Below are 12,091 nucleotides of genomic sequence, written 5' to 3'. Positions count from 1 at the left end.
ACAACAGTGCTTCGAAATTCTTGGTGATAGCAGAGGAACGCTTTATTTTCCACAACATAGGTGACATTAACCCATTTTCGTACGCGGAGGTGTGGGCGCGCGTTGGGCTTTGCCAGCACTTGTGGCCCGCAGTGGGGTTGTCGTTGTGTCCACAAGAGATAACGTGCTCTTTCCGCTTGCTTCCTGACACTGCTTCTGCTCTCGCTGCGTCCTCGCTACAAAGCTTCCCCCCGGGAAGCTCTCGCCATCCGCTTCGTTGCTCCGTTCCGCCCCGGCTGAGTCCGTGGCGGCGCTGCCGGGCGGAAGCGGGACAGCGTTAATGACGAGAAGGCGGCGTCGCCCCAGGCCTGGGGGGCGCAGCCAGGCGACCGGACGCGGGGTTGGAAAGGGCGCTGCCGCTGCACTGCGACAAGGTGGGGCCGCCGGGAAGGGCGGGTCCTCCGCCACGACACATCGCGGGAAGAGCTCCACCCCCGCTCCTCCCGGGCACGCTATTGGTCGTCAGCGGCGGAGGGGAGCGGAGTCTCATCACCCGTCAGGCGCCGGTTGGCTGTGAGCTGTCCTTCACGACGCTCCCCGCCTCCTCGCTCTGAGAAGGTGGCGCTGGGCGGTGCCGGCGTCTGAAGTATCCGTCGTACGGCTCGGCTCTGCGGCTGGTTGCGTCGCGGGCGGCGGCGGCGGCTGCTGCTGCTGCTGCTGCTGCTATTACTACTACTACTAATACTACTGGTACCCCTCCCGGCTCCTCAGGAAGGGGCTCCGACCGCCCGCTCTCCGCCTTTGCGCCCACTGCCCCGCTTGCTGTGCGCTGGCCTGGGTGCCCGCCAGGTAACCCTGCCCCGCTGCGGCCGGAGAGAGCCGGGTCCGTCAGCGGGCGGGCTGCCCCCGACTGAACCCCTTGTTGTTATCCATGGAAATGTGCCTTGGTTTTATCGCAGAGCTCCTCGCTGCTGCTATTATTCTATGGAATGAGTGGGTAAAACGTTGCTTGGGGTGCGATTAGGTTTGAGAGTTTCATAATGTTTTTGAGTAATTGTTATTGCTGCTTAGTGATATATACGTGATTTTGTTACCAGCAAAGTGCTTAAGACTTACTGCATTTGTTCGTTTAAATCAAAAACTCTCACTATGGCAAAATAACTGCTTTTCTTTTTTTGGTTATCCCATATGATCCTGTTGTAGGAAGAGGCAATATATGCAAAATTGGCATTATTGGTACCTTTACTCAAGTTTATTTTGTATCTTGAGACCAGGGGATTCTTGGCGCTCCATCACTGACTCATTTCCATGGATTCATAAGCCAGGTGCAACATGCACAGAAATCAGTGTAGGAAGTGGGCTTTGTGTCCTATAACCACCTAAGTTTGCCTCTGGTGCAGGCCTGTCCACTCCTTGAATTCCATACATCAGATATTGCAGATATCCAGTGGCTTAACTGCGGTTGATTGTTGTGTGTCTGTGCACTGCTGGAGAGAAGTTTCCAAATTACTGTAGTGGCATCATCTAATACTGCCATCATGTTAAGGGCTTAAGGACTCAAATATAGGGACTGATCTACCTGTACTTCATAGCAGCATTTATACTGGTTGGAATTTGGAGCTTGTACGCCTTTATTCTTCAGCTGTTTGAAATGCTTTGCAGTAGATTTCATTTAGATGGAATTGCTAAGCTGCTGTGACTTTTATCTATTTGACTTACCTTTCTAAAAAGGCGGCCTTCAACCCTGTGCTGTAGTTTGTGGTGCTTTTGCTTTGTTTAAATATCATGAACATAGGGAATCTTATAGCATTCCCTTAGCATGCTCTCATTTCTTCAAATTTCTGATTGTTTCATTTTGCTGCCCTTTTGAGAGAATGAAGGCTTATAATTATCTGCAAATTTTGTTTCTAGTAATAGCAACAACAAAAAGCACATTCTGGAATGGGTTCTACAGTCAGAAACAAAATCTGTGCTTTTTTAATGTATTTGTGCTTTTAATGTGTTTATGCAAAAGAAACACCTACCTGTATTATTCATTTAGTAACAGGGAGTTAGTTAGGTCTGCTATGGTCCAGATGTATTTTCCCTGAAATACTCTATGACCCTTGCTTTATACATTAAAATTCAACTGACTGTTTATGTAATCTGCCTAAGGTACTTCAGAAAAAGTCTGAAGCAATCTCCAAATATGGTCCAGCTCACTGGCTGGGTGCTAGTTAATTATGGATGTGTTGGTTAATGCCAGCAGTTTTCTCAGAATATAGTAAAACAAGTGCTTTAAACTTCTACTGTGTTTCCTTTTCTCAAATGTAAAATGCATTTAAATAATTTCGTTTGTTTGTTTGTTTTGCTTTCCAATTATTTGGACTGCATTTTATTAGTGTTCAGTGCTTATGCATGTTCTGATGTTTGATCTGTTGCTTAACTTGAAACTGAAGGAACAAGGTTCCTTGACACTAATAATCCCAATAACTGGGAGCTGTGAATGCTTTAGGATGACTCAAAACTCAGGTGTTCAGGATGAAGGACACTTAGGTGTTGTGTTCTGAAATTTTAGCAATTGCCCCTTAGCTGGATGCCTGAGTTGACCTCTATAAGATGGGAGTCAGATTTATAAAAAAAAAAAAAAAAAAAAAAGCAGAGGAAGAGGAAACCGACATAGAAAGTTTGGAGAAAAGCAGAAAAGTAAACTTAAATGTAAGAGCCCCTCTGTAGTTTAGGCTGTTTCTTCGGGGACTGCAGGAGGCCCTGCTTTGCATTGAAGAGCATGAATCCCTCTGAAAATAGACACTGGATAGTTCCCTTTCAAACTGCTGAAAGGGGAGGTAGTTTGGGGGTATATCCTGAACAATTAAATACTAATTCCTTGCAGAGCCTTCAGTAGTTTTACTTTACTTTTCTGTAGTATTCTGAAAATTATCCTCACCCTTGGAATCGAGAACCTATCTGGGCCCTGCATCCTTTATTCTCTGTTCCTTCTTCAGGGAAGGGAATTAAAAATTTGTATTTTAAAGTTCTGACAGAGTTCTTTCGTTCCAAGTATTTAGCAACTGAGGGAAGCAAAGCATTTCACATGTATTTCTTTTCATTCTGGCTCATATAATACCTATGGTATAGCTCCAAGGTTTTGATGGAGTTAGAGATGCAATCTTGAGAGCAGATACAATACAATGCAAGTTCATATAACTCATACCAATCTGTAACTAGAGCGGATGCTGTTTTTTAATCACCATTCGTAGTGCTTTCATGCAAATATATGAGTGTGACGTCCAGTGGTTGGTGGATGGGCATCTTCTGTGTAGTTGACTGTAGGAGTAGAAGCATCTAGACAAAGTGTATGACTGACTGACACGTGGGATAAAATAGTGTGCTTGCTAGAACACGATGGCAGAGCAACAGCAGCAAGTCAGTAGGACCAATGGTCTAGTTAGTGTGCATACACGGAAGGGAAGAGACCAGAGAAGGAACCTAGTAATATTTTTGATTGACTAGGTTGTTATTGCGTGGTCTTTTACTCAGTGGTTTTGGGTTGTTTTTTTTTTCTTTTTTTTTTTTTCTTATCAGTTACGGATACTTTTGTGGAATTTTAAGTTTTATCTTGGCTCAGCAAAGAGGTGGTCAGGTTCTGCTATGTGATAGTAACTTGGACCTGAAAACAGCAGCTCTTGCCGCTGCACTGTATTTTCCTTATTGTCTTGTTCTGACTCGCACTTCCATTCGTAAGTTAGGGAAAGGAGACTTCACAGCATCATATTGCTTTCTCATTCAAGAGTAGACTTTCTTCTAGACTGTCTTTAGAGCGCGCTTCTAAAAACTGTTGCTTCTAGAAATATCTGTCTCTTGGAGCAACTGTTTGTGGCTTCCTTTTCCACCCTAACCCCTTTCTCCCCCCCTTTTTTTTTTTTAAATATAGCTTCATAAATTTACATACAAGTGGATTTTTCTGTTCCTTTGTGTTGAAGCAACTCAAAGGAGTGACATGCTGTAATTGAGTCTGATTTGATGTGTTGTACGCTTTCTTCCCCTCATAGAATCTGAGTACGCAGATATGAAATTGTCGTGGTTTTATGATTTCTGTTAGCAGTATTCCACATCATCACATCATGTAGTGCGCTGGAAATCTCAGATGTACTACAGCTCTGGTGACTTGATGTCATCAGACTAGCTCTCTTTGCTCCCTGGCTGATCAGACTAAGAACTTGTTTTCAGAAACTCTCTCATTTATTTGATTTATTAGCTTAAATCCTGATTAACTTTTTTTTTTTTTTTTTTGGCTATTATAATTAGTAAGCTAAGTTTGTTTTCCTCCTCAGATCATTGCCACTTTATTCTTTTTTTTTTTTTTTTTTTTTTTTTTCCCCATTCATTTCCTTTCCCCCCTTCTTTGTGTTTGTTGGTCTGCTGCTTCCTGGTCAGAGATAAGATCTAGAGATAAGACCGTTACTGGTGAGCATTGGCTTAGAAATCCAAACTGAACTTCTTAATGTCAGCAAAACGGAGGTGTATTAAAATGCCGTACAGAGAGTTGCAGAACACTGTACCTAGCTTTGATCTTCATAGATTAGATAATAGGCCAGGTGGTCTGCCAGGCACTGGATGCTGCATGAAGTTTTTTTTTTTCTTTTGGCACCGTGTCAACTATGAAGCTGTTCTTTATTTTAGAAGCGCCATATAAAGGATTAAAGGCCATTATGCTCAGGATTTTAATTGTTAGAATGTACTGGTTTCTTATTAAGTTAATCATTCTCTATTTTGGAGTTCTCCAATTAAGGGCACTGATGGAGACACCTACCTGGTGTGCAATGTTGTATGATTTGAGTATTGACAGTTACATCCCAGAGAGTGTAGCTAATTTTAAAGACAACATGATGTTTAAACATGTTTCCAGATTCTACTCTTAGTTCCTCATACATTTTTGAAGTGTTAAATTGATGATCATGTTATCAACCTCCCTAAATGTATTTTTCTTTGTTTACTTTATCTGGAGGAAGTCTTCCCCAAACCCAGATAATACTGAGTGGCAGGGAATATGGAGGGATTTAGCAAAAATCTTAGAGGGATGGGGACACCTGTGTAATCCTGAGAACCTAAGTAAGTATTTAACTGAGGGATGTTGCTGCTTAGATAGATCTCAGGTGATTTGACTTATTTGGGGCTTGGCTTGTGCTTACCAAGCTTTATATAATACTGTCTTGAAGAGAGAAAGAGAGTTTCTGAGCTGAGATCCAAGCTGAAAGGGCAAGTTGCTGTGTTGAACTAGAGAGAAAGAGCACTGTAACTGTGGAACCTGTTCAATTACAGGAGGTGCCAGTATTGGTGTCACTTGCCACCATGCAAGGACAGAAATGGAAACAGGTGTCATTCACATATAGAATGGAAAGAAGAAGCGGAGGAAGTAGAGGAAGACCCAGGTAAGGGGCCCTGTACAAAATCACCATTGCTGAGAAAGGTAACAGGAAAACTAAAAGACAAGAAGAGGAGAGTGAGGAGGAAGAGGTCACCGTTACCACTACTCATCAACCTCTGAAAATGACTGAAATCCGAGCTTCGAGAAAGGTGTTTTCATGGTGCCCGAATGCAACTGTTGTCACCTGGTTGCTTTGGTGTTGGGACACTGAGGTCAGTAGCATGACCCCTTGTTGCTAGATGATAATGAAGCTCACCAACTGGAAAGCATTTCTGAAGACTCAGCTATTGGCAAAGGAATTGTGGATGTCCGTACAGAGCTGCCACCCTCTGGGAACAAGTGTTATTGGCCGTAAAGGAAAGATATCCCTTCAAAGACAATCTGGAGCCTGAGATGAAGAAATGGACTACTACTGAAAAAGGTATCTAGTGTTTGAGGGAAATAGCTCCTGTGGAAATGTTGTATGACCCCAAGTTTGTTCCTAATAATTTGTGCCAAGACGGTGATCCTGGGAGAGTTAGGAGTACATCAAGTATGTGGCAGAAACTCACATGAACAGCACCAGAAAAATATGCCAGTGCACTAGCAGCAATGTCTGGAAGGTACGAGGAACAACAGAGAAGGCCCCTAGTGTTTGAACTGATTATTATGCTTCAAAACTTGGAGTAACAGTTACCACTGTCTCTTGTTTATATTTAAGCCATCTTGAAAGTAACAGGAAAACTAGATAAAGTGGAGAAGCATCAGGACAGTAGACTGGAAGAACTGTCTATTTGTGATGAACCCGTGGTGGTACCATTAGCACCTGATGAAGATCAGGATGATCAGACCAGTCTACTGAAGGAGCTGATCAAACTGATTAAAGGTGATGAATCCTGCTCCTCACCTGTATCATCAAAAATCTCAGCTATTAGAGGCAGACATCTTCCTGCTCAAGCAAATGACAGTAGTAAATCTGTGTTGCGTACTGCATTGTGGAATTACTTACATGAGCATGGGGAAGAAATGAAGAGGTGGCATAAAAAACCCACTCCTGTACTACGAGCACAGGTGAGAGAATTACAAAGCAGATCAACCACCATTGTGATCAGTCCAGTTACTGCGGGTCCTGATCATGACTCACAAGAGAAGAAGAATGCAAGTAACAAATAGAGGAGCCCTGCCCTCAGCTGGAGGGGAGGAAACAGGTAATAGTGTATTGGACTGTGTGGATTTGGTGGCCTGGCACATCAGACCCACAAAATATGAGGCACTGGTAGACACTGGTGGACAGTGCTCTCTGATGTCCTCGAGTCATGAGGGCATTAAACTGGATGTTTAAAGGGAGGGTTTCCTCCACCCAGCATGCCACTGGTGCTACTTGGAGTAAGTGGATTGCACTATTGCAGTGAGCTCAGATGGGGAAGTTCTGTCATCCAGGAATCCTAGAGGTGATCAGGGACTGGCCTGAGGGTAAAAAGTTTGAAACGTCACCAAGAGAAAAGATATTTTGTGCTAAAGAGGCTCCACCATACAATGAATTACCAGAAAATGAAAATAAATGTGCCCTGTTCACTGATGGATCATGTTGTGTTCTGGGGAAGCATCACAAGTGGAAATCTGATGTGTAGAGCCCCACATGATAAGTTGTGGAGGCCAGTGAAGAACAAGGAGAATCAAGCCAATTTGCAGAGGTAAAGGCTGTCCAACTGGCCTCAGTTGTTGCTGAATGGGAGAGATGGCCAATGTTTTGTCTTTTTACTGGCTCATGGATGGTGGCAAATGCCTTCTGGGGGTGGTTACAGCAGTGGGAATGAAACAACTGGCAATGAAGGGGTAAACCTATTTGGGATGCTGAACTATGGAAAGACATTCCTGCCCAAATAAAGAATATCGTTGTAAAGCATCATGTAGATGCTCATGTGCCCAAGAGTTGGGCTACTGAAGAACAACAAAATAACCATCAGGTAGATTGAGCTGCCAAAATTGAGGTGGCTCAGATGGACTGGCAAAGCAAGGGTGAGTTATTTCTAGATTGGGCCCGTGAGACCGCAGGCCACCAAGGAAGAGATGCAACATGTAAATGGGCTAGAGACTGACAGTGAACTTAACCTGTGCAATATTGTCCATAGTTATTCATGACTGTGAAACATGCACCACAATTAAACAAGCCAAGAAGATGAAACCTCTCTGAGAGGAAGGGTGATGGCTGAAGTGTAAATATGGGGAGGCGTGGCAGGTTGATTATATCACCTTAGCACAATCTCACAGTCGTAAATGTTATGTTCTTGCCATGGTGGAAGCAACCTCTGGGTGCAAAAACCCCGTGCTGCCCGAAACAGCATATTGGGTCTGGAGAGGCAAATCCTGTGGCGACATGGCACTACAGAAAGAATTGAGTCAGATAATGGGACTCATTTCAAAAATTCTCATGTTAATACTTGGGCCAAAGATCATGGCATTGGGTGAATTTATCACATCCCCTATCATGAAGCAACTTCTGGTAAAATCAAACAATACTGTGGGCTTTTACAAGCTATCAAAAGCAATGGGTGGCAGAACATTCAAGCTGTGGGAGAAGCATTTGGCAGAAGCCACCTGGTTGGTCAATATTTGAGGATCTATCAATCGAGATAGATGGTCCTACCCAATCCAGCTCCCTACATACTGTAGAGGTAGATAAGGTCCCTGTAGTACACGTAATGAGCATGTTTGGAAAAGCAGGTTGGGACTTTCCAGCTTTGGGAAAGGGCAAACCTCTCTATGGAACTGTTTTTCCTCAGGAACCTGGATCCACTTGGTGGGCGATGCAGAAAAACGGGGATGTTCAATGTGTACCACAAGTGGATTTGATATTGAGGGAGTTCAGTCAGGAATTCCAGTATGTATGTGTGTGTGTATGTATATATAAAAGCGTGTGTGTGTTTAATGCATATTAATTATTGTTTGTTTGTATATGTATTAAGCACGATGTAATGATGTGGAATAAGGGGTGGAATGTTGTGGTTTTATGATTTTTGTTATCAGTATTTCACATCATATAGTGCACTGGGAATCTCAGAGAAGAAATGTACTACAGCTCCCAGAGAACTTTGCTTTTCCGTTTGATGGGAAAGATAAAACACTTTATGTCACAGGTTTAGCTCTCTTTGCTCCCTTGCAGATCAGACTAAGAACCTTTTCAGAAACTCTCTCATTTATTTGATTTATTAGCTTAAATCCTGATTAATTTGGTTGTTGGTTTTTGGGGTTTTTTTTGTTTGTTTTTTGTTTTTATTGTAATTAGTAAGCTAAGTTTATTTTCCTCCTCAGATCATTACTGCTGTTACTGTTCCCCTTTCATTCCCTTTTACTCCCTTTTTTCGACTTTTTTCAAGTCCTGTGGGCTTGCTGTCTCCCTGCCATGCATACAGATCTAGAGATAAGACTGTGACAGAAATACTGGCAAGTGTTACTGCTATGAGGATTGTAATACTGTGATGTTTCCCACAGTAACATACATTACCTTCTGCACTCCACAAGTTAACCTTTAGTATTTGTTGCAATGAGATTTGATAACATTTTCTCTTCTAGGTGTAAGCAGCGAAAGATGAGTCGTGGTTTTTCAGAAAACAATAACTTTCCATATGACAACAATCAAATGGTTTTGGATATGATCCTTTGTTCCCTAATTGGTGTTTCTCAGCCTATCAACTGGGACAGCGTGGCAAGGCTAGTTCCTGGATATACATCCAAGGAGGTGAATTTACTAATAAAGAGTCTGTATACTTTAAGCACTATATGATGAAGAAGATAACTTCTTTGGGAGGGAGGTAAATTGAATTTAAGGGAGGTTTTTTGTTGTTGTTGTTTTTTAATAAGTAATTTATAATCATAGAACTGAAAACTTTGAGCAGTAGATTGAAGAAAAAATCTGTTTGTACAGAACACTGAGATTAAGAAACACATTCTGCATTTTATTTCATTAAGGCTGGTACAGAATAAGAATAAAAAATTTTGGAAAGTAGAAATTGAAATTGGAATAGCAAGTGAAAACTTATGATGTATTTAAATTTATCTGGCTAAGATTATTTTCATGGAAAGGGTGGCAGTACCTACTAACTTGTAGCTTGTAGGTTATGAGTTTGTGATTGACTTTGTAATTCTGAGTAAGAGTTCTTACTGTGAAGGAGTGCAGGTGTCTTTCTTACTTGGTCTTAGAAGATATGGACTGTTCTTTCTTTGGTTGGATAGAAATCATAAAGTAAAATAATAGGAATTTTGAAGAAATTATGGCTAATTTAATAATACTTCACAATCTTTAGATTTAAAAAAAAGCAAACAACTAGCTTCAAAAAGAGAATTTAAGCACTCCCTTAATCTCCCTTTTGAAGATTAGGCTTAAAATCATATGCCTTATGAAAATAAAGATTGAAACAGGTTCCATCATATATTTTTTTTCCTGTTAGAGTATGATCAAACTGTTCATGTGCACAAGGTAATACAAAATACAGTATCTGCCTCAACTTAGAATTATTAAAAATGTACCAAAAGCTACTGCTTCATTGTCCTATCATTTATCTTGTGACAGTGTGCAAAAAGGTTTGATGAACTAAAAAGCACTGGAAATTCACCTGTTGACAACCAGTATAATCCCTTGATGGCTGCTGGTGAGAATCCTGTGGAAACTTTAGCTGTGTACATCAAATCCTCCTTGCTTGACACACGGACAGAGTTTCAGGACACTGCTATTGGGCAGGATTCCATTACCATAACTGGTATGTTTTTAATTGTTCTGAAATATATTGGCTTGGGTCATAGTCAGTGTCTGCATCCTTTTCCATCTTGAGTGGTAAGTCCTCCCAGGAATAGTCTTTGTCTTTGAAAATGAAAAGTTAAGCATAATTAATAATGTGTACAGGAAGTCTCTCAGTTAGTTTATGTTGAGGCAGCGGATATTTTCAGTAGCTTGCCTTTCTGAAAGGTATTTTTTGTGGGAGCACATAAATGATGGAATCATGGAATCCTTAGAGTTGGAAGAGACCTTTAAAGGTTATCTAGCCCAACTGCCCTGCAGTGAACAGAGACGTGCACAGCTAGATCAGGTTACCCAGTCCCTGATCCATCCTTGCCTTGGAAGTCTCCAGGGACAGGACATCAACCCCATCTCTATTACTGTATTAAATATATGTGTGTGTATGTGCGTGTGTATATACATATAATACAATATATTAATATATCAATAAATACATATTATATATATTATATTATTATATTATTTCACAGTATTTTTAATAATGTTCCAGTGCCTTACCACCTTCACTGTTAAAGACTTTTTCCTTATATCCAACCTAAATCGTCCTTCTTTAAGCTTGAAGCCATTTCTGTCACCTCAGACTCTGCTAAAGAATCTGTCCCCTTCTTTCCTGTAGGCTACCTTTATATATAGAAAGGTCATCTCGCAGTCTTTCTTCTCCAGGCTGAACAGCCCCCGCTCTTTCAGCCTATCCTTATAGGAGAGTAGTTCTGTCCCTTGGATTGTTTTTGTGGCCCTCCTGGACATGGTCCAACAGGTCTATGTCTCTCCTGTACTGAGGACTCCGCATCTAGACTCAGTACTCCATGTGAGGCCTCACCAGCACAGAGTAGAGGGGCAGGATCGCCCTGCTGGCCACTCTGCTTTTGATGCAGCCTGGGGTATGTTTGGCTCTCTAGACTGAGGGTGCATTCGACCCCATTGTCAATGTTGTTGATGAAAATACTAAAGAGTATCGGTCATCGCTGACCCCTGTGGGACACTGCTCATCACTTATCTCCACCTAGACATTGAGCCATTGACCACCACTCTGGACTCAATCCTGCCGCCAGTTCTGCATCCACTGAACAGTCCATCTATCAAATCCTTTGGCTAAACCTTTCTGTTTAGGATTTTTGGTAGAAGGAAGATTTCCATTGTTTTGAATCCCCAATGGTGCATTGTAAACTCTGCAAACATTTGCGATCACAGTAAGCTGTGTTATTAAAATAACTTGAAAGCTTTGTGTAGAAAAGCTGCAAAGACCCTTGAGGTCAAACTCTCCTTTCCCAGCAAAAGGCCCTGTGCGTGCTATGGTACTTAATGGCAAGAAAGACATGTAGGAGTTAAGAACATAGTCTGATTACTTTTTGATGCTGGATAGTTTTGTAGTGCCATACAATGTGTCTTAGTGAATTATGTATCTCAGTAATATTTTGACAGAAGAGGATCATTCATAATAGTCGTGCACTTATTGAAATATTTCATTAAGTATTTCTACTGTAATTAACTATTTGATAGTTATTCTCTGGATTTCGTTGTCTTCTGAGATGTTTCAGATGTTTTCAGCATGTTGTAGAACTAGGCAAATGTGTTGCATGAGAAACTTGCTTTGCTGGAGTAACGAGTGAACTATTTCTGTGTTGCAAGCTGAAAAGCTAGTGAAGTATCAAATAAAACGCTCTCTCTTATAATGTCTTTCAGCATTGGTTTCTGGTTACTTTTTTTTTTTTTTGCAGAAGAAATGCAGCTGTTTGACCTTCGCTGGAGAACAAATGTTTTTATTATAGCTAAGAGAGATGACATATGAAAACTGTAAATAAAATTCATAGACCAGGATTGCTTTTATTAGCTTTCAACTTTTTACTTGCTAAACACAATACCTGGGACAAACTCTTCTTGCACCTACAGGTGGCTGCTTAGAAGATCATTAGCTTCCTAATAGGTAGTTA

The 12,091-nt window shown here is 41.5% G+C and overlaps 1 protein-coding gene across 9 annotated transcripts in view; it reads left to right on the top strand.

Annotated features, from left to right (window-relative positions):
• The first annotated feature begins 564 nt into the window (after positions 1–564).
• The window catches only part of SANBR (SANT and BTB domain regulator of CSR), a 29,531-nt gene continuing 18,004 nt past the window's right edge, over positions 565–12,091 (top strand). For 2 of the 9 annotated variants that reach the window (XR_014881724.1, XM_085218466.1), the window contains exons 1-3: positions 6,609–8,246; positions 8,939–9,104; positions 9,936–10,122. Coding sequence is in view for 8 of the 9 variants with exons in the window: in XM_085218466.1 (XP_085074592.1) it covers positions 8,068–8,246; positions 8,939–9,104; positions 9,936–10,122 (532 nt within the window). In the remaining variant the exon portion in view is untranslated. The other 7 variants (XM_085218467.1, XM_085218468.1, XM_085218469.1 and 4 more) reach the window with 7 other exon arrangements.

This window comes from Meleagris gallopavo, chromosome 2 (assembly GCF_905368555.1).
Source record: "Meleagris gallopavo chromosome 2, MGAL_WU_HG_1.1, whole genome shotgun sequence".
In the NCBI taxonomy this organism is placed as follows: Eukaryota; Metazoa; Chordata; class Aves; order Galliformes; family Phasianidae; genus Meleagris; species Meleagris gallopavo.
This window is presented reverse-complemented; position numbering and strand designations above follow the sequence as displayed.